At 51.8% G+C, this 19972-nt stretch overlaps 2 protein-coding genes across 3 annotated transcripts in view; one reads left to right on the top strand and one right to left on the bottom strand.

Annotated features, from left to right (window-relative positions):
- Positions 1 to 19972, top strand: part of LOC118211312 (low-density lipoprotein receptor-related protein 1-like) — a 161802-nt gene that overhangs the window by 119150 nt on the left and 22680 nt on the right. For both annotated transcript variants that reach the window (XM_035388439.1, XM_035388438.1), the window contains exons 42-58: positions 6878 to 7067; positions 7777 to 7981; positions 8120 to 8312; positions 11443 to 11568; positions 12298 to 12426; positions 12702 to 12821; positions 12913 to 13026; positions 13149 to 13298; positions 13642 to 13764; positions 14145 to 14261; positions 14954 to 15082; positions 16857 to 16979; positions 17099 to 17239; positions 17721 to 17908; positions 18471 to 18654; positions 19329 to 19414; positions 19713 to 19832. In XM_035388439.1, the coding sequence (XP_035244330.1) occupies positions 6878 to 7067; positions 7777 to 7981; positions 8120 to 8312; positions 11443 to 11568; positions 12298 to 12426; positions 12702 to 12821; positions 12913 to 13026; positions 13149 to 13298; positions 13642 to 13764; positions 14145 to 14261; positions 14954 to 15082; positions 16857 to 16979; positions 17099 to 17239; positions 17721 to 17908; positions 18471 to 18654; positions 19329 to 19414; positions 19713 to 19832 (2438 nt within the window). The remainder of the gene's footprint in view (positions 1 to 6877; positions 7068 to 7776; positions 7982 to 8119; positions 8313 to 11442; positions 11569 to 12297; positions 12427 to 12701; positions 12822 to 12912; positions 13027 to 13148; positions 13299 to 13641; positions 13765 to 14144; positions 14262 to 14953; positions 15083 to 16856; positions 16980 to 17098; positions 17240 to 17720; positions 17909 to 18470; positions 18655 to 19328; positions 19415 to 19712; positions 19833 to 19972) is intronic.
- LOC118211314 (galanin receptor type 2) lies at positions 770 to 3894 on the bottom strand. Its single transcript, XM_035388440.1, has one exon. The coding sequence runs from the start codon at positions 2404 to 2406 to the stop codon at positions 1312 to 1314; it is 1095 nt and encodes a 364-aa protein (XP_035244331.1). The 5' UTR covers positions 2407 to 3894; the 3' UTR covers positions 770 to 1311.

Genomic DNA, 19972 nt, shown 5'->3' with positions numbered 1-19972 from the left:
CACTTCTGACGCGAGTGTCAGATCAGAGTCTTTTAATTCTAGTTGCTCTGTACTGCAATGGTGTTGACAGCGGCTGAACTGTCTCTGTTATGCTGAGAAATGAATTGTCATTGGCTGACGTATTTAACAAGTTTGAACAACACCCAAAAAAAAACCAATCCTGTGCTTGTACTGCCTCGTTCAGCTAAGTCGGACGGCCATTTTGTCCTCCCTCAATTGTGGCTGAAGGGCCAAACTGGTGCTGACTGGATCTGCAGTCAGGGAACTGCCGTCCTGAGAGCTCTTGGCCCACCCTCATAGGGACCACATGGTCACCTCCCCCTGTGTGGTTCTACCATCTTCCAAAGTTACAGAGGGACACAGGCCCAAGGACCCTCCAAATTTACCAAGCCCCTCACACACATATACACACACACACACACACACACAAACTCTCTCTCTCCTCACATAAAAGAGCAGTCAGTAGTGTTGACACTACAAAGCCACTCGCCCAACCCCCCTCGACACCAGTGTGTGGCTTTAATTAACACATAACTGGAAGGGTTCAAAGACGCGGCAGGAAAATCTGTTCGGCTGTCCGACCACCACACACAAGAAGAAAAACCCGCAGCTTAGCATTTTTTAAAACTCTGAATCTCTTTTGAAAGGCTCTTTTTTTCCCCTCAGCACTTTTGAAAACAAACTCAAACCGCTCTGCGTGTCCCACTGGGGGAATATAAACAGCAGGGGATGGCAATTTCTTTGGTACAGCAAGGAATCAAAACAGAGGTAGTTTCACAATATTTATTTTTTAAAAATATCCTGAGGCACTCGGTGAAATGGAGGGCATCACGACTTATGTAGTACGATGTTTTTAAGAAAAAAATACGATTTATGATTACCAATTGACAAGTTGCTTTTCCTGCTTGAAGGGGCTTTCTGTCCTGCAGCCACGTTCTTGCTTATGGTGAAAGCCGCATTGAAGTCGTCATTTTGACACAAACCCCTTTTTGAAGTGCTCATCCTATGGACAAGCTAATTGCATTTTTTGCTTGCCCTGAGGTGAAGTCCCTCACTCAAATAGCTCAGCTTTGATTACAGCTCACCTGTCTGCAAGACAACATCACCTCTAGTTACTGTTCTGTCTGCACAAATTTCTTTTGACCCGGAAAATGGGATGAGCGTTAATGCAAGACCCTGAAGTCATACAGGACATAGAGAATTAGAGTCTCAGCGAGACTTTAATAAGTCTGTGTGTGTCCTGTCGACCGTAATATCCTGGGCTCACGATAAGTATTCCCCTACAGCAAGTTGACTTGTCCTGTGTAACTGCTAGGAACCGCCTGCTGGGTACTCCTGTTTGAAACCTGGTGGAAGGCCCATGATCCGGCTTTCCGGCTGGCTCAGGGCGGTGGGGGGCGGCTGGCCCAGCTCCACCTCAGGTTCGGGAGACCGGGCGGGTTCCTTGGCCCGGAGCTCAGAGCAGCACGACCTCCGGGGTCCCCTCACCTGGAACAGTTCCTGGAGGTCCTTCCGGAACTTGCTGGACAGGAAGACGTAGAGCACGGGGTTGGCGATGGTGGAGGAGGCGCCGGCCATGCGGGCGAAGACGGAGAGGGCCTCGAGGTGGCCCGAGCCATCCGCCGTGCCCCCCACCAGGCAGAACATGAGGACGTAGGAGGGCAGCCAGCAGAGGGTGAAGGCCAGCACCAGCAGGGCCGAGGTCCGGGTCACTCGCTTCTGGTAGAGCTCCAGGCGGGTCTCGGGGGCCGAACACTTCCGCCTCCGCGCCAGGAAGCCGTAGATCCGGGCGTACGTCAGCACTATGACGGCCAGAGGCAGGGCGAAGGCCAGGAGGAAGTGGGAGATGGAGTAGGCCAGCTGTTGCCGGATGTCGGCCAGGAAGGCGAAGCAGTATAACGGACCCGTGGTGCCTACCACGCGGAAGGCCAGCTGGGGAGCCGCCAGGGCTATCGCTGGGAGCCAGAGCGCTGCCACCACCAGCTGGAGCCGCCCCTGCCTCCGCCAGAGGTAGGCCGAGGTCGGGCGCACCACTGTCAGGTAGCGGGTGACGGCCAACGCGGCCAGGGTGAAGACGCTGGCGGAGGAACAGGCCACGCCCGTGAAGCTGATGACCTTGCAGAGGGGTTCGCCGAAGGGCCAGCGGCCCATCGCCGTGGCGGTGGCGTGGAAGGGCAGGCAGGCCAGCAGCAGCAGGTCGGCGGCGCTCAGTGCCAGGAGAAGGATGTCGGTCCCCGGCGGTGGCCGGCCTCCTGCTCTCCTGCACCGGCCCGTGAGGATGACGATCACCAGGCTGTGCCCGAACACCCCCGTAATCATAATTAGGGAGTCCAGCACAGGCAGCAGCACCTGCTCCACATGCCCTTCACCCGTCCCGTTCCCAAGCAACGCTTCGCCATCAGCCATGGAGAACAACTGGTGACTCAAATCGCTGCACTGATAACAACAGTGACGAGTGAAATCAGCTGTCCTGATTTTCCCAAGCTTGGCTTGGACACTGATAATGTCCAAGCTTAACTGATAGGCTTAAACTAGTTCACAGTCGATCATACAGTAGGTTTTCACATATTGAGTATTTGCCTCCCACCTTTAGGGTTACCGTTGCTCTTAAACTCCGATTTATGCGCTTGTCTTTTCGTTGTCGTTCTGGATAAGAACGTCTGCCAAATGCCAGAAGTGTAATAGCGGTCGGTGGAAAACTGCAGCCACGACATTGACTCACACAGGAAAATAAAGATTGCACTCCTTTATGGTATTGTTCCTGTAGCTTACATTATCATTCCTTTGACTCATTTCTTTTCTGCCGTCCTAAAAGTAGTTGGCTAATACCACCCACTAGTTATGACGCTGGTTTAGGGTTAACAGTTTCGAGTGGACAGAATGATTTCACCCTGATGAACTGTTTACCCTGGCTCGTCCGCTGAGTCAAAGTCTGGGATTGGTACTGAAATTGCCAGCCACCCCTCACGTCAGGTTTCTGCCTTTGTTCTCTGGCTGTACACGCCCTTCTTAGCTATCGATTGTTCATTTCCTGGAGCTTAAGCAAGGTTTGACTATGAAGTCCTATCTCATTAGAGAGATAATGATGAAGCATAAATCCTTCCAGTGATCAGTGGGTCAAGGTTGTGGAATATGAGTCTTTATGGCGTGAGTTTCTGAATAAGTGTTCTTGGATCACCATCGATACCCCAACATGTTTCCCAAAAATGTGAATAAACTTTTCAGTCTGTTCCACTTGAAGTCGAGACAAATATCGCTTTCAGGCTGTTATTGATCTTTCCAAAACTAAGCAACACGGTCCAAGTAATTCCCCAGGGCTTGCGCTGTTCCTCTCTCTACAAAAGCAGTTGGATTTCGGTTGTAAAGGCTTTTCCAACAAAGTCTAGTTTTTTCCCCCTCCAATTCCAGGAGCGGAGCTGGTCGTTCCGTCTGGTCAGGCGAGACAGGAGGCTCTGGCTTCAGTGGCTGAATCCTCACCGATCTTAAATAGACCCCCAAAGCACGTACGGCCTGTGGAGGTGCCCTGTGAAGAAGAGGGAAGGTCTTGAGTTGGGGAGTCCGGTCCGATTAGGTCCTTTCGAAACGGCCGGTCTGCAGCTCCCCCGTTTCCTCCGGTGTTCTCCGTTCGATCTGCTGCGCTCCGCACCGCCAGCGAGGTCTGCCCTGTTCCTGTCCTGCCCACGGGAGGTCTTCACTGATTAACCAGCGCTGTGTTTATCTTAATGCTCCTGTTTGCACTGCTCTGCAATCCCTGCTCCCGTGAATCTCCCCGGAATGTCAGGGCTGGCCACCGTCCAGGGATCCTACAGTCAGTAACCCACGCGAGGAATTGTCAACTCTTGTCTTAAAGAAGAATTGTTCTGGAGATTACGTCACTCGGGTTGAAATGCGCCGCTCGTTGCTCCTCCTCAACCCCAATCCGCGCCCCGCGCAACCTTTACATCTGACGAGAGGTAATAATTGACTTTTACCGGAGCGCACGTGCTCGCCTGGGGTAGCCCGGCCTTTTTATCATTGCGAGATTACGGCAATAAAAAACAAAGTGCCTTTAGTGGCGAATAAAGAGCGGGGCGATGGCGAGCGGGCGCTTTCTGAAGAGCTCGTAAATCCTGCTTTCGGCGTCCGCCGCTGCAGGCAGGGGGATGCGTGACTGAGCGGAGAGAGGTCGGCGGAGAAAAAGATACGGCAGCAAAAGGCCTTGTTTATATTGCCGAAGGGTGGAGAACGGTAGCCGCTGATTTAAGGCGACTAAATAATTCTGCGTTAGTGCCTTGTGCGGAATTTGTCTGCTTTTCTAAGTTTAATGGCCTTTTCAAAATAGTTCACAATTAGGCTAAAAGAAGGACTGCGCTTAGAAAGAGAGTTGGGTTTGTAAAAGTCATAGACACCGGAAGTGTACGTTTCGCCCTGAAAACATAAACTTTGTCAGAATTACATATTGCTCTATGTAGACTACTTCAACATGAGCAAGACCTTTTTGGAAATTTGTGCTTAAATGCTTCATTCAATTGGAAGGTAGTGAATAATTATAATTATGATTTTTTTCAATAAATAATAATCTTTTTAAAACCGGCAATTTCCCACTGTTGCAGAGGGTTTCGTTTGAGACCTGTGGTCCCCTTGGGAGACTTTGTGAGGAATATTCCAGAAACAAGCCTCTGCAGAGATCTTTAGGAAAATATGCATTGTGTCGTACATAGGCCTACGTGTTTTAGCCTATGCTACATCATACCATGTAGCCTACTTCCTGTTCTTTATAAAACTGCAGTTTATTTACTTAGCCAGACAGCCCTATCCATCATAATGTATTGTTCAGTTCTTAGAGTTTTACGACCTCCCACATGCACTAAATCATAAAGGGTAAGAGCACTTACTGAACCCACTTAAATCAAGTTGTATTTTTTCCATAATTCTCCTCAGTGGGTTGTAATGAAAATTTAGGACTAATCGCTGTATTATGAGCAGTTCCATGTTTTATTCATTATGAACAAATTAATTTTAAAAAAGTCTAGAAGCATGAGCAATGTCTGAAGAAATTTAAAAAGTATGTATTGAAGTGCTTGTCATAGTAATTCTTTAATGTGAAACATTTTAAATACGAGATTATTGTTGTTATACTGTTACATAAAGTTGAATGTCACTGGAGCATCTTGCTGAAGGGTAAAACAGAAGTAGCCTACTCTAACTGGATATTGATTTGAAGGCCAACATAGTTTAAAAAAAAAAAAAAAGTTTTTGTTTTTTTTTCGTTTTTTTTTTTTACCTTGGGGCATAACATGTTTTTACACTGTGGGGTAGTTAAAAGTCCATGTGAGAAAGAGAAGTACGAAAGTTATCTGGCAGGCTGAGACCAGTTTGTCTCCAAACCACAACAGTTTAGCCATCTGCCCTGGCTTGCTACAGCTCTTTGGCCTCTATATTCAACCAAACAGCCAAATGTGACCCCACTGTCTCACACTATCAGCTTGTTTCAATGCAGCTCTTCCTGTCAGTAAGCTTGTGTTTATCCCCAGTTGCCCAGACTACCAAACTTAAAAGTAAGTCCTACACTTGACTCCAGATGTGAAATTCAAACTCCTATCCAGATTTCATCATATTTGGTCATCAGTTTAAAAATCGCATGTGTTAAATGCAAGTGATTGTTTTTGTTTAGTTGAGCTTTTTTTGTTTAGGTTATTTTTTGATTGTTGAATACAAAGGTTGCACTCAGTTTGTCGGTTAAAAATTAAGGGAACACTTCGATTGAATACAGGCTAAAGTGCTGGCAAGAGTAGCCCACAGCCTGTCAGGAACAAGACTTATAGGACTTCTTTATATTTTGAACGGTACATCTGGTGTGGAATCTAGACTTGGCCCAAAGGTGCATCCCACAGAAGGTTTTTCATAATCTATAGAGAAGCTTGGCTCCGAGTGTGCGTCTGGCTCTGTTTCCACACCACCTATGGAGGCGGCGTGGGTAGCATCTGAGACACTTTCACACCTCGGCAGGCTGCCTCCTTCAGCGGCGCTAAGAGACACGGTGTCGCTTCGCGTTATTGTTGGTGCCGCACAGTTCAGTTATTTCTCGGCAAATGCCGCGAGCGCGTTCTTTCACACGGCGTTTAACCCCGGACGCGCCCGCCGTACCGCTGAAGCTACGAGCCGTTATATTTATGGCGAGGATAAAAATCCGCGAGGATCGCGATAAAAAAAAAAAAAAAAAAGAAAAACGCCTTTTTTTAAATTGGGGTTAAAAACGCTTGTGCTTCTCCTCCGTTGCGCTGCGTCTCTGGAATAACAGGTCGGCATGAAATGCACGCCATCCGCGGGGAGCGGAGTTAGCTCGTGTGCGCGGTCAGCCGTGAAACGAGGAGGAGGCCCCGGCTCCTTTGGCTCGGCCTGGTAGCGGTAGGCCTGCCGGGCCCTCGACTGGCGGGCACTTAGTACCCAGCGTCACGCAATCTGTTCCCCGCTCTTGGCTGCCGTTCACGGCGCGGAGTTAGCGGCTGGTGGCGGGGGGTAAGAGCGAGGGCTGTTACGCTGGGCTCACTGTCTGGAGGAGCCCAACAGGCACGGAACATTCTCTGCTCCTAGGCAAATACTTAGGGGGGCCTCCAGATCCCTTACGCTTGGCGGGAGGTCTGCCTCTATTAGCAACACCGTTGGTGGAGGAGAGGGGGGGGGGGGTGTCTGTGGATGGGAAGAACGACTTATTATGACCTGCATAAATGGCGCCCCAAAATGAAAGCCCCTCACAGCGTCCGCCCCCAGCGCCTGCTGCGCGGCTCGTACGGCTTCCCGCCGAGGCTGTGACTGCAGTCCCGCTGGGGTCTGTGTTACTGACGCTCTCTCCTTCTTTCTCTCTCCCTCCCTCCCTCCCTCCTCCCCTTCTCTGCAGACGTGGGTTCGGTGGAGGGGCTGGCCTACCACCGGGCCTGGGACACCCTGTACTGGACCAGCTACACCACCTCCACCATCACGCGCCACACGGTGGACCAGAGTCGCTGGGGCGCCTACGACCGCGACACCGTGGTCACCATGTCCAGCGACGACCACCCGCGCGCCTTCGTGCTGGACGAGTGCCAGGAGTGAGTGCACCCGGGTCTGCTTTGCAGGGCTCAGTGTGCTCCGGACCAGGAAGACTTGTAGAAGAGTCGTGGGTTTTGTTGATAATGGGGGTTTTGGGTGGTATGTCCATGTAAACTACCATTTCTCAGTGTGGCTACGCACACCACGGTCTGGACTCAAATCCGGGCTCCGGCAGCACCGACCGTGGCCTGTAGTAACACCCAGATGGGGGGGGGGGGGGGGGGGGGGGGGGGGGGGGGGGGGGGGGGGTTTCGGTTGGCGGGGTGGCCTCTGTCTTCCTGCGAGGCACCTCCTATGGTGGACCGGTGCCTGCAGTCTTCCTGTGTAGCTGCACAGCTGGCAGTGAAGGACTGCGGGGGGGGGAGAAGGGGAGGCTGGCTGCACGGTTCACCCAGCCCTGCTGAGCTCAGCTCTGTTAAAACTGATAGAGGATGTTACTGCAACAGGGCAAGATAGTTAATGGCACTGGGCACACTAAAATTGGGAGTGAGGGTGATACAATTTTTTTTCAATTGTCAAATTTCTTGCTATACATACACTTTATCAATGTGGACCACAGTTCTCTGCGGTTGTCTGTGATGCACAGGTTTCAGTATGCTACAACTCTTTGTTTTTAATTTTCCATTTCTTTGTCGCTCTTTCTTCCTGGTTTCCTCCACTAACCTCTTTGTCTGCATCTCTATGCCCCCCCCCCCCCCCTCCCCACAGCCTGATGTTCTGGACCAATTGGAACGAGCAGTCCCCCAGCATCATGCGGGCGTCGCTGTCGGGCGCCAACGTGCTGGTGATCATCGGGCACGACATCCGCACGCCCAACGGCCTGGCCATCGACCACCGCTCCGAGAAGCTCTACTTCTCCGACGCCACGCTGGACAAGATCGAGCGCTGCGAGTACGACGGGTCGCACCGCTACGTGAGTTACCCCGGCGACGCCCTCCCACTCCAGACCCAGCAGAAAAAAAACCCTGCTGCATCGCTGTAGCACGTTTTGAAACGTTCTGCACTAGCAGGGCTTTGTCTCATGAGTCCCGTCCACGTGCGCCCCCTGCAGGTGGTCCTGAAAAACGAGCCGGTGCACCCCTTCGGGCTGGCCGTCTACGGCGACTACATCTTCTGGACCGACTGGGTTCGGAGGGCCGTCCTCCGGGCCGACAAGTACGTGGGCGGAGACATGAAGGTCCTGCGGGCGGACATTCCCCAGCAGCCAATGGGCATCGCCGCCGTGGCCAACGACACCAACGGCTGTGAGTTTCAGTCGGTCCTTGTGCTAAATGGCCTGTTGAGGGCTTTCACCAACACTTCCCAGACTGACTGATCTGTTGAAAGGTTTATAATCCCTCCCACAATCCAGCGGCTCTTGAGCTTCCTGATTATTGTTCCTCAGTCAAATGGCTTTTTGTTTCGGGGCTTTGTGATCCGTCCCAGGATGCATTGGGGGGGTTAAATAGTTTTAGTTGTTTCTCTCTCCTGAAGTCCCCGCTGCGTCCTGGTTGGAAGTGGAGGGGGCTGGGGGCTGTTTTTCTGCGCCGGAGGCAGCCTTGCCGTCTCGCTCTCCACAGCTGTCCTGTGGGAAGCGTCCGGATAATTAAGTGACAGAAGCAATTTGAGTGTGAGAAGGAGCCGGAATGAGCTGGAGACACCTGGGGCGTGTGGAACACCTGAGACCCGGCCGGTTCCTCTGACACCTCACCCTGCCTCCGCCCCCGCCAACCCCCCCCCCCCCTAACCGCCCTTTCCTGTCCATCGCTCTGTGGTCTGTCCTTCAGTCCCACGTCCTTCTCTTTCTGTCTGTCTCTCAGTCTCCCTTATTATTTCTGTTTCTATTATTATTACCTCTCTCCCTCGCTCTTTTTCTCTCCTCTCTCTCCTTTTCCCTTCTTCCCTCTGCCTGACCATGTTTGTCTCTATCTCTCAGTCTCTTCTCTTTTAACCTTTTTGCCTCTCTCCCCTCTCGCTCCTTTCCTTTCTCCCTTCTTTCCCATCTCCTCTTTCGCTTTTATGCCTCTTCCTTCTCTTACTCTTTCTCTCTTTCTGTCTCTTTCTTCTTTCACTCTCCTTCCTCTCTTTCCTTTTTCTCATTTCCCCATTCTTTTTCCTCTCTCTCACTTTTCCCATTCTCTCTTTCTTCTCACTCTCTCCCATTCTCTTTCCTCTTTCTCTTTTACCGTTTACCTTTCTTCTCACTCTCTTTCCCCCACTCTCTTTCCTCTCACTCTTTCTCCCATTCTCTCTCTCCCTCCATCCCTCCCTCCGTCGTGGCAGGTGGCCCCTCATGCGGAGAGGCGGTTGGCTGTGAGTTCCAGTCCCTCTCAGTCCACTTTGGGTCACGTTAGCGGGCGGACAGGAGAGCGCTGTGTTAGTGCTGCACCCCTATCCCCCCCACCCCCCCTCCAGTCACTGAGGATCAGGCCTGACACGAGCAGGACTTCCACCCCCCCCCCAAAGGAGCACTGCCCCCCCCCTAAAGGAGTGCTGCTCCCCCTCTAAAGGAGCGCTGCCCCCCCCCCCTAAAGGAGCGCTGCCCCCCCCCTCTAAAGGAGTGCTGCTCCCCCCCTCTAAAGGAGTGCTGCTCCCCCCCCAAAGGAGCACTGCCCCCCCCTCTAAAGGAGCACTGCTCCCCCCTAAAGGAGCGCTGCTCCCCCCTCTAAAGGAGCGCTGCTCCCCCCTCTAAAGGAGCGCTGCTCCCCCCTCTAAAGGAGCGCTGCTCCCCCTCTAAAGGAGCGCTGCTCCCCCCTAAAGGAGCGCTGCTCCCCCTCTAAAGGAGCGCTGCCCCCCCCTCTAAAGGAGCGCTGCTCCCCCTCTAAAGGAGCGCTGCTCCCCCCTCTGAAGGAGCGCTGCTCCCCCCTAAAGGAGCGCTGCTCCCCCCCTAAAGGAGTGCTGCTCCCCCCCCTAAAGGAGCTCTGCCCCCCCCTAAAGGAGCTCTGCCCCCCCCTAAAGGAGCGCTGCTCCCCCTCTAAAGGAGCGCTGCCCCCCCCCCCTAAAGGAGCGCTGCCCCCCCCCTCTAAAGGAGTGCTGCTCCCCCCCTCTAAAGGAGTGCTGCTCCCCCCCCAAAGGAGCACTGCCCCCCCCCTCTAAAGGAGCGCTGCTCCCCCCTAAAGGAGCACTGCTCCCCCTCTAAAGGAGCACTGCTCCCCCCTAAAGGAGCGCTGCTCCCCCCTCTAAAGGAGCGCTGCTCCCCCTCTAAAGGAGCGCTGCTCCCCCCTAAAGGAGCGCTGCTCCCCCCTAAAGGAGCGCTGCCCCCCCCTCTAAAGGAGCGCTGCTCCCCCTCTAAAGGAGCGCTGCTCCCCCCTCTGAAGGAGCGCTGCTCCCCCCTAAAGGAGCGCTGCTCCCCCCCCTAAAGGAGCACTGCTCCCCCCGCCCTAAAGGAGCGCTGCTCCCCCCGCCCTAAAGGAGCGCTGCTCCCCCCCTAAAGGAGTGCTGCTCCCCCCCCTAAAGGAGCGCTGCTCCCCCCGCCCTAAAGGAGCGCTGCTCCCCCTCTAAAGGAGCACTGCTCCCCCCCCCCCCCCTAAAGGAGCGCTGCTCCCCTCTAAAGGAGCGCTGCTCCCCCTCTAAAGGAGCACTGCCCCCCCCTCTAAAGGAGCGCTGCTCCCCCCTAAAGGAGCGCTGCTCCCCCTCTAAAGGAGCACTGCTCCCCCCCCCCCCCAAAGGAGCGCTGCACACCCCCGAAGGAGCGGTGCCCCCCCCCCCCAAAGGAGTGCTGCTCCCCCCCTCTAAAGGAGTGCTCGGCTTCTTAATTCTGCCTCAGTCTCTTAATCTCAACAGGGAGTTCCACCCCCCAAAAAATCCAATAATTAAATATGCCATTTATTGCTTTTGAAACGCTTAGAATCAACTGCAGAGAGGTGGCCAGGGAGCACTGGTGGATTATTATTTTGCACTTGACAAATGTATTCCAATTTCTTCTTCTTAACCCTCTTCCCTTTTCTCCCTCCATTAAGGCTTTGATTCAGTAAACACCTCTTCTTTAGCGTGACTTACAAACAAATGCGTGATACTTTTTTCTTCACAGACCATGTTTTTGGCCATTTAATTTAGGTGTTTGCTGAACTGTTTGCCTGTTTATGTGAAGTTGAAGAAAGTCCCTCTGGTATGTGTCAGTACTGATTTAGGGGTGATTTTTGATCAAATGCAACCTGAAGAATCATCGGTTGTACTGCGCTCTTGCGCGATTGCCACCCACTCCTGCGTGGGGAACGCTAGAACCGACTCCTCCTCGTCTTGTCATAATCAGGAGTGGGCCATAGTTGAGGGTTGATCATTGATCTGCAGGGCTAAGCAATGCAAACTCTTGTAAAGTAAGCAACCTGTTGTACAGGCTGTACAGTGACCTGTCGTACAGGTGAGGCTCGCGCTAACCGCTCTGTCACCCTGCAGGCGAATTCTCCCCCTGTCGGGTGAACAACGGGGGCTGCCAGGACCTGTGCCTGCTGACCTCCGATGGGCGGGTCAACTGCAGTTGCCGTGGCGACCGCAAGCTGATGGAGGACAGCACCTGCTCAGGTGAGGAAGCCAACCTGGAAACAAGAGAGGGAGGGAAGGATGTGTGCGTTTAGCTGGCTAGCAGCGGCGTAGAGAGCAAACCCTGGGAAAGTGCTTGGTTGTGCGAGCCTTGCTTTTAGCAGTCGGTTGTTTACTTGCTTCCTGAAGAACACAAAATGTTTCAGGAACCTGAGATTCCCATTTTGGGTGTGAGATAACGTTGTTATGAGAACATTCCCCCAAGCTGTCTTTGAAGGTATTTATTGTTACGAATGACAGATGCACAGAAGTAACTTACAGTTAACATCCCCTGGAGGTTATCATATAGTTGTGGAAAGTATTATGCAAGATGTGTGTCAATAAAAGTTTAAGAATGTTCAGTATAGAGTATATTTCAAGTATAATTGGAAATTCCAGACTTCCTGAAAATTGCTTTTTCCCAATGAACAAACACAATTACATTTTTTAAACCGGAATAACATATTCAAGGTACAAATAGCTTTCAAGGTACAACCAGAAAGCCATGTTGGAAATATTTACCAGAACATTCTGGAGCTGTTCTGGGAATAAGCACTTGCGAGCTGGGTTACTGCCGTCTCTGTCTAGCAAAACATGGTATCCAGGGTTAAATGTCAAAGCCGTGCACCCTGGACCTGTTGGTGCTCTGCGGTCTGAGATATCTGCAGTGGGACACGCAAGGTGATTTAGAGGTTTATCGAGATGTCCTCTTTTATTTGTTTGTCCCGGCAGCCCTGAACACGACGTGCAACAGCGTCGACGAGTTTGAGTGCGGGAACGGCGACTGCATCAGCTACAACCAGACCTGCGACGGCATGGCCAACTGCAAGGACAAGTCCGACGAGAAGCAGTCCTACTGCGGTGCGTTGCCTGCCGATGTGTCCTGCGCTTGTACGCGCGTGAGGCATTGTGTGTGCGTCTGAGAGAGAGTGAGAATGTCTGTGTGCGTGTGCGTGTGTGTGACTGTGCTGCCAGTCCCAATGACAGCGGCATTTCCTAATGTGTCCTTGCCACGGCTAATAGCGCTAATATTAAAACGGGCTGTTTGGAGCCCCATCCGCTGTGAGAGCACAACGATGCAGAAACGCCAGGCGCTTCTGAAAAGCCTGCGCTCTTTCCCTTCTCCCCGTCTTCAGCCAACCGCGTGTGCAAGAAGGGCTACAGACGCTGCCTCAACGGCCGCTGCATCGCCCACCGCTTCTGGTGCAACTCGGAGGACAACTGCGGCGACAACTCGGACGAGCAGCCCTGCAACGGTGAGTGTCTCGCTCCCCGTTCCTCCGCTCCGTGGCGAGGCGTCGCGTCGAGCCGCTGCGGCATTACCGCTCTGGTGTTTCTGTTTCGCAGCGACCCTGTGCACCGTGGAGGAGTTCCAGTGCCGGAACGGAGGCTGCATCTCCAACTCCAGCCGCTGCAACCAGGTGGTGGACTGCGACGACGCCAGCGATGAGATGAACTGCCGTAAGTGCACCAAAACCATTGGCTGTGTGTAAAAAAATAAATAAATAAATAAATAATGTAAGTCCTCCAGGCCAAAGGGGGCGATAGTGTAATGTATTTACTGTTGTATTTACCGCCCACAGCTCCCACTGATTGCTCCAGCTATTTCCGTCTGGGAGTGAAGGGCTTGACGTACCAGAAGTGTGAGTTCACCACATTCTGCTATGACTCGTCATGGCTCTGCGATGGCTCTAACGACTGCGGGGACTTCTCTGATGAGCGAAACTGTCCAGGTGACGCACGCGCCCACACCCAAGTGCTCGCATGCTCCCCATTGACTTTGTTTGTTCACACACTCATGAGATTAGATTATCAGCGCTGCTAGCGTCTGGTGTTCATTGCACCTGAGATTGCAGCTGGGATCTTTTCCAGCGTGAGTAATGCCCTGGTGCTGCATAGCAATTCTACCGATGTACACAAACAAGATAAAGAAGTGGACACAAGAACGTTTTTTTCTTTGTTAAAAGCGGTTAAAAGGGTGTTTACAACGTGGGGAGACGGAATGTGATGTTCGTATTACTGTCAGTGTGCAGTGTTTTCTGATCCGGTTGTGTCCGGCGCTCTTTCCCCACACAGAAAAGAAAAAGACCAAGTGCCCGGTGAACTTCTTCGCCTGCCCCAGCGGCCGCTGCATCCCTACGAGCTGGACCTGCGACAAGGAGAACGACTGCGAGAATGGCGCAGACGAGACGCACTGCGGTCAGTGGAGCGGCCGTTACTCCCTACCCAGCACGCTCTCTCTTACCCAGCACGCTCACTCTTACCCAGCACGCTCTCTCTTACCCAGCACGCTCACTCTTACCCAACACACTCGCTCTTACTCAACACACTCTCTCTTACCCAGCACACTCACTCTTACCCAACACGCTCTCTCTTACCCAGCACACTCACTCTTACCCAACACGCTCCCTCACAGACAAGTTCTGCTCTCTCTCTCTCTCCCTCACAGACAAGTTCTTCTCTCTCTCTCTCTCCCTCACAGACAAGTTCTGCTCTCTCTCTCTCTCCCTCACAGACAAGTTCTGCTCTCTCTCTCTCCCTCACAGACAAGTTCTGCTCTCTCTCTCTCTCCCTCACAGACAAGTTCTGCTCGGCCACGCAGTTCGAGTGCGGCAACCACCACTGCATCTCTGACCGCTGGGTCTGCGACGGGGCGGACGACTGCGGGGACGGCACGGACGAGGACAGCCGATGCAGTAAGCGCCCGCCCGCCCGCCGTTCGCTCGACCGCCCGCCGTTCGCTCGACCGCCCGCCTGCCCGCCCGCCTGCCCCCCCCGCCCGCCCGGGTTTACGCCTTCTCTTGGTCCACAGAAGCACCGTGGCGTGCGCATGACCTGAGCAGTGTCAGGTGCACTGTCTGTGGTTCTCACAGCAGGGTCTCACTGAGTAGTGGTCGCCAGTGCAGAGACCCATGTGATCTTGGAGGGGGGACTCACCCAGGCACCTTGCCCACTTTGTGACAGGACCACTCTATGGAAAACAGTCTGTTGGCCAATTACAATTACAGCCCAACAAATATGTAACTTTCTTATTTACACTTTAATTAACACTTATGTTTTTTAATTAGCAGTTATTTTATAATAGAAACACCTTTCATTCACATGAACAAATAGATATAAATAGCGGTGACAAGTCATATCACAAAAAATAAACGGAAAGAAGGAAAAGAGGTACATTTGAGTACCATGTTATGGTGTGATTGTCATATCAAATCAGTGTAGACATTTTAGTCACTTCCTGTCACATGGTGCATTGACCTTAAAAGTACATCCTAGAACCTGTTGTTGATGACCTCATCCTTATTCAAAATGTCTGAAAACAAAGTTTAAAAAAATCAATGGCTAGATGCAGAATGAACCCAACGCCTGTTCTGTCGACGCCCCTCAGAGAACAAGACGTGCAGCCCGGAGGCGTTCCAGTGTCCCGGGTCGCACGTGTGCGTCCCCCAGCGGTGGAAGTGCGACGGGGACAAGGACTGCCCCGACGGCGCGGACGAGAGCGTCAAGGCCGGATGCGGTAAGCTGCTGCCCCCCCCCCCCCCCCCCCCCCCCCCCCCCCCCCCCCCCCCCCCCCCGGTCACCCACAAATACTGTGAGGTCAGAATTGTGGTGTTCCGTCAGTGTTCAGGCTAGGCTTTGCAGTGCTCCTGATCTACTGCAACAGTTAATTTGTTTTACATGTGGAGGTATATGTGTTCTAGGTGTTTTTATGTAACAAAAAAAAATAGATAGAACCATAATTCTCATTGTCATATTATAACAGCTCACTTTTGTAAATATGTGTGAGTAAGTGTGCATGGTACTGTGTGCACGTGAATGAGTGTGCATGTGTGTGTGTCCTCCCTGTCTATTCTTGCTTTTGAATTTCTTTTCCACCTCTTCCTTGTAGAGCTTGTAGGACTCTTCTAGCACATAAATACTTGTAGGTGTCCTTGTATGCACTGCATGTATGACGTCTCCCCACAGATTTACAGTAGTTCTGAATCTAGGAGCTGTCACAAAAAGCCTTCATCTTTCTTTCACGCGAGTACTACATGGTTTATTTTGAGGCCATAACATCAAAGATACAAAGCCCAATTTCAATGTGAGCATCCTTCTTCTGATGCCAAACCCACCATTGGTGTGCCTGGCTGTAAAGCTCAACTTTGGTCTCATCTGACCACAACCCTAGGATCCAATCAGAATTCAGCATTGGGACTTCAGTTGGAACTGGGTGCTGTGGTCAGATGAGACCAAAATGAAGCTTTCTGGTCTTGCACGCCGGTGGTTGCCAAAAGCTAAAATCCACACCTGGAACTTAGCCGAAAATGAATCTTTCATTCGGCTAGCGATCGTAAACAAAACTCAAAATCAACCATAAAGAACTCTGAGGAAAGAAAGATGAAGGTTACTGATGGAAAAAAGTGGTGTTATTAAGTACAGGATGTCAAAACTTTCACACATGCCATGTTCACTTTAGTTCGTTATTTTTAAAGAGTGCTTTAGCTCTTCCCTGGAAGTCTATATTTAATGCATAATTGAGTTCTCTGGAGACAATGGAGCAGGACTAGAAGATGAAGCTCATTAAACCCCTTGCTGAGTTTGAATGGTTTGGCACGCAGATGTAGTAACTGATCCTTAAAACCTTACTGGAGACGTCTTCAGTAAGTCAAATTAAATTCAGTTCACTCCGTAAAAATTTTGTCATGCAAATTCTGGTAATTAACACCTGGTGGGAAGTCTGTTGTAGCCTAACAGACCGACCCACAGACCCCCGCCCTTAAATGGCGCCAGTTGGGCTGTACGGGCGTCAGCTTATGGCGCGAATCCAGGGAGTTGTCACCCACAAGCTGGTTCGGGAGATGTGTAGGGGAACAGGCACGAGTGCCCTTGAAGGCTTTGGCAGTGACAAACTAATGTGATCATTCAAGATTTAAAGATTCAGAATGTCCTTCAAAGACTGTTGTGTGTCTCCACAGCTCAGCATAAACCATGAACAGTCAAGAACAAAACAATAAATTAAGATGAAAATATGTAGCTTTGTTGAGACGTTAGGCAGCTGTAAGAACAGGAAGTGAAGTTTCTTCAGGCAACAACACCTCCTACTGTATGGGGGATTTTGGGAACAGTAGTTCAATGGATGTTACATGTCATTGGCAATTGCGTGCAGCTGTTAACATTTAAAATTCACGCCCAAGCCAGTAATTTTGGATGGGCTTTAGTGATTTGTTAAGCCTGGGGACAGTTAAAATGGAACTTCATCGGTTTTGCTGTCAGCTGCGTGTTCCACACCTCTCCTCCCATCTCCCCAGTGTTCACCAACACCTGCGAGGAGAGCGAGTTCATGTGCCAGAACCGCCAGTGCATCCCCAAGCACTTCGTCTGCGACCACGACAACGACTGCGGCGACGGCTCCGACGAGTCGCCCGAGTGCGGTGAGTGCGGGCGCGCGGGCGGGGTGGACGCGAAACGGGACGGCTGCCACGGCGGCCCCAGGCGGGCTGCTTCGCCTTTGATTTAGTCTAACCATCCCCCCCCTTCCCCCCCCTCACAGAGTACCCCACGTGCGGGCCCAACGAGTTCCGCTGCGCTAACGGCCGCTGCCTGGCCCAGGGCAGGTGGGAGTGCGACGGGGATTTCGACTGTCACGACCGCTCGGACGAGGCACCCAAAAACCCCCACTGCACCGGCCCAGGTATGACGGTTGATTCCGGTAGCACCTTCCCGTACAGGTTTCCAACTTTCTCTCTCCTCAGACTCTGAAGTCGTAAGCTTCTCACTGATTTTTAATATTTAGGGATAAAAGGCTGGTTATTTGGGAGATATTAAAGGTGACACACTAAGTATCAAAATTTTTCTATTGCAGTCATTTCATGTCAGTTAAACTGTAGGGGTCCCCCGAAAATAAAAGGTGTCATAAAATGTATGCGTAGTCGGAGGGTTAACACCTGACTTCAATTAGAACACATCTTCACATCATTGTTATTATCGTTGAACATGACTCAACTGCGTAACATGATAATTTTATTATCTTTTAATATGTGGCTGTAATTAGACCCCCTCGTGTTCCGTTTATGTTCATTTATGTTATTAATAGTTGATAGTTGAACGCTGTTGTTAGATTTTTTCGGGGCTCACGCCTGCCTCCCCCCCCGTATCTCCCGCTCTCGGAGCAGAGAAGAAGTGCAACGACACGGCCTTCGTGTGCAAGAACGGGAAGTGCCTGAACGAGACGCTGCTGTGCGACCGTAACGACGACTGCGGCGACGGCTCCGACGAGCTCAACTGCTTCGTCAACGAGTGCCTGAACCGCAAGCTGAGCGGCTGCTCCCAGCTCTGCGAGGACCTCAAGATCGGCTACAAGGTAGGGGCAGTGGGCGGGGCTATGAGGTAGGGGCAGTGGATGAGGCTATAAGGTGGGGGCAGTGGACAGGGCAGTGGGCAGGGCTATAAGGTAGGGGCAGTGGGTGGGGGAGTGGGCAAGGCTACAAGGTAGGGGCTGTAGGTGGAGCTACAAGTTAGGGGCAGTGGCGGGGCCTCAACACAGCGCCTGTCTGAGGGTACACGCTCCTCGAGGGGTGGGAGGATACAAACTGACATACGTTAAAAAACAAAACTGTAATCAAATGCATTTTACCTTGGCATTTATTGTTCACATTAATTTCTTATGCTGGTGATCGATATACTGTACAGCGATACCTTGTTTATGCTTGGCGAGCTTGCTTGGATGTATGCACAGTATTATTTTAAGAATAATTCTGCACATAATGATATACTTTGATCTGGCATCTCAAGTGCTGGTAGTATTAGCATTCACACATGTCACTTCTGCATTTTTGCAACCCCCAAACCCAGTTCCCCAGTACTACAGTGTGAGCGTGCGTCCGTGTGTGTGTGTGACCCGCGTCTCCTCTGCCCCCCTGCAGTGCAGGTGTCAGCCCGGGTTCCACCTGAAGGACGACGGGAAGACCTGCGTGGACATAGACGAGTGCACCAGCACCTACCCCTGCACGCAGCGCTGCATCAACACCTACGGAAGCTTCCAGTGCCTGTGCGTGGAGGGCTTCCAGCAGCGGCCCGACGACCACACCGCCTGCAAGTCCACCTCCGGTAAGGCCCGCCCGCCGTCGCCCTGGAAACGCAGCGCCCCGCCCCAGACGCGCGCCGCCCGCCAGGTCCAGCCGGTGCCAGCTGTGCCATCTGCTGCTGCAGCCGCCAAATAGTGCACCCCCATTAGTTAGCCGTATTTATGGCTTCCTGTGCCAAATAATAAACCCCTAAATGCATTGGACTCCATGACCTCTAAAGTGGTGATGATGGGGACTGCCTCTGCCTCTGAAGCTGGGAGAAAACACCCCTCTTAACACACTGGGTAATACTTTATAATTAGCACAGATAAACATGAAATCAAATATTGGCAATCTTTACTGGGATGTTAAAGAAGCTTGAGTACATTTTAAACATGTATATTCATTTCTTTTTCTAAACCTGTGTGGAATTTCTCAGTCTGGCAACCCTCGGCTTCTCTCAATTTAATATGCACGTGAATTATTTAAAGATGGGCTAAAAAACAATGAGAGATAATGACAATTTACAACAGAGTTCTGAATATTTAAGTGGTGTGGTAACTAGCCTTCAATAGTGCTGCAGTACTGTGAGTGAGAGCCATTTTTGCTGTTTTTCACTAATAACCCAATCTCTGTCTCTCTCCTCCCTTTCTTTCTCTCTTTTCCCTTTCTCTTTTTTCTCGCTCTGCCCCTCCATCCCTGCTTTCGTCCCGGCAGAGGAGGAACCATTCCTGATCTTCGCTAACCGCTACTACCTGAGGAGGCTGAACCTGGACGGCTCTAACTACACCCTGTTAAAGCAGGTGAGGCCTGGGGACAGTCTGAGCGTTGCCATTGGCGCTGCCTCTTTGAACCAATCAAAACGCTGATCAACGCAGGGAGTGAAACGGATCGGCTGCCACCATTCAGAACGGGCTGGCGTTCAGATGTATGACAGTGCTGGAGTGCTGACCGCTTTATACATGTGTTTCTGTGTGTGTGTGTGTGTGTGTGTGTGTGTGTGTGTGTGTGTGTGTGTGTGTCTGTGTGTGTGTGTGTGTGTCTGTGTGTGTGTGTGTGTGTGTGTGCGTGTGTGTCTGTGTGTGTGTGTGCGCGTGACAGGGCCTGAACAACGCGGTCGCCCTGGACTTTGACTACAGGGAGCAGATGATCTACTGGACGGACGTGACCACGCAGGGGAGCATGATCCGCCGCATGAACATCAATGGCAGCAATGTACAGGTGGGTGTGGCCACGTTGCCATAGTAGTGTACAAGTTTCCATTTCAGGGACATGCTATGGAGGGATATTTGTTTATGTCTTGAGTATAATCATTGACCTCAAGGCTTTGTGCAACTCAACATTGTACAGAAGCTCCTCAA

The sequence above is a fragment of the Anguilla anguilla genome, chromosome 13 (assembly GCF_013347855.1).
Source record: "Anguilla anguilla isolate fAngAng1 chromosome 13, fAngAng1.pri, whole genome shotgun sequence".
In the NCBI taxonomy this organism is placed as follows: domain Eukaryota; kingdom Metazoa; phylum Chordata; class Actinopteri; order Anguilliformes; family Anguillidae; genus Anguilla; species Anguilla anguilla.
The sequence above is the reverse complement of the archived record's forward strand: the minus strand, read 5'-3'. Positions and strand labels throughout refer to the sequence as shown.

Coding starts and splice junctions, on each gene's coding strand:
- LOC118211314 (XM_035388440.1), bottom strand. CDS start 2,406: ATGGCTGATGGCGAAGCGTTGCTTGGGAACGGGACGGGTGAAGGGCAT.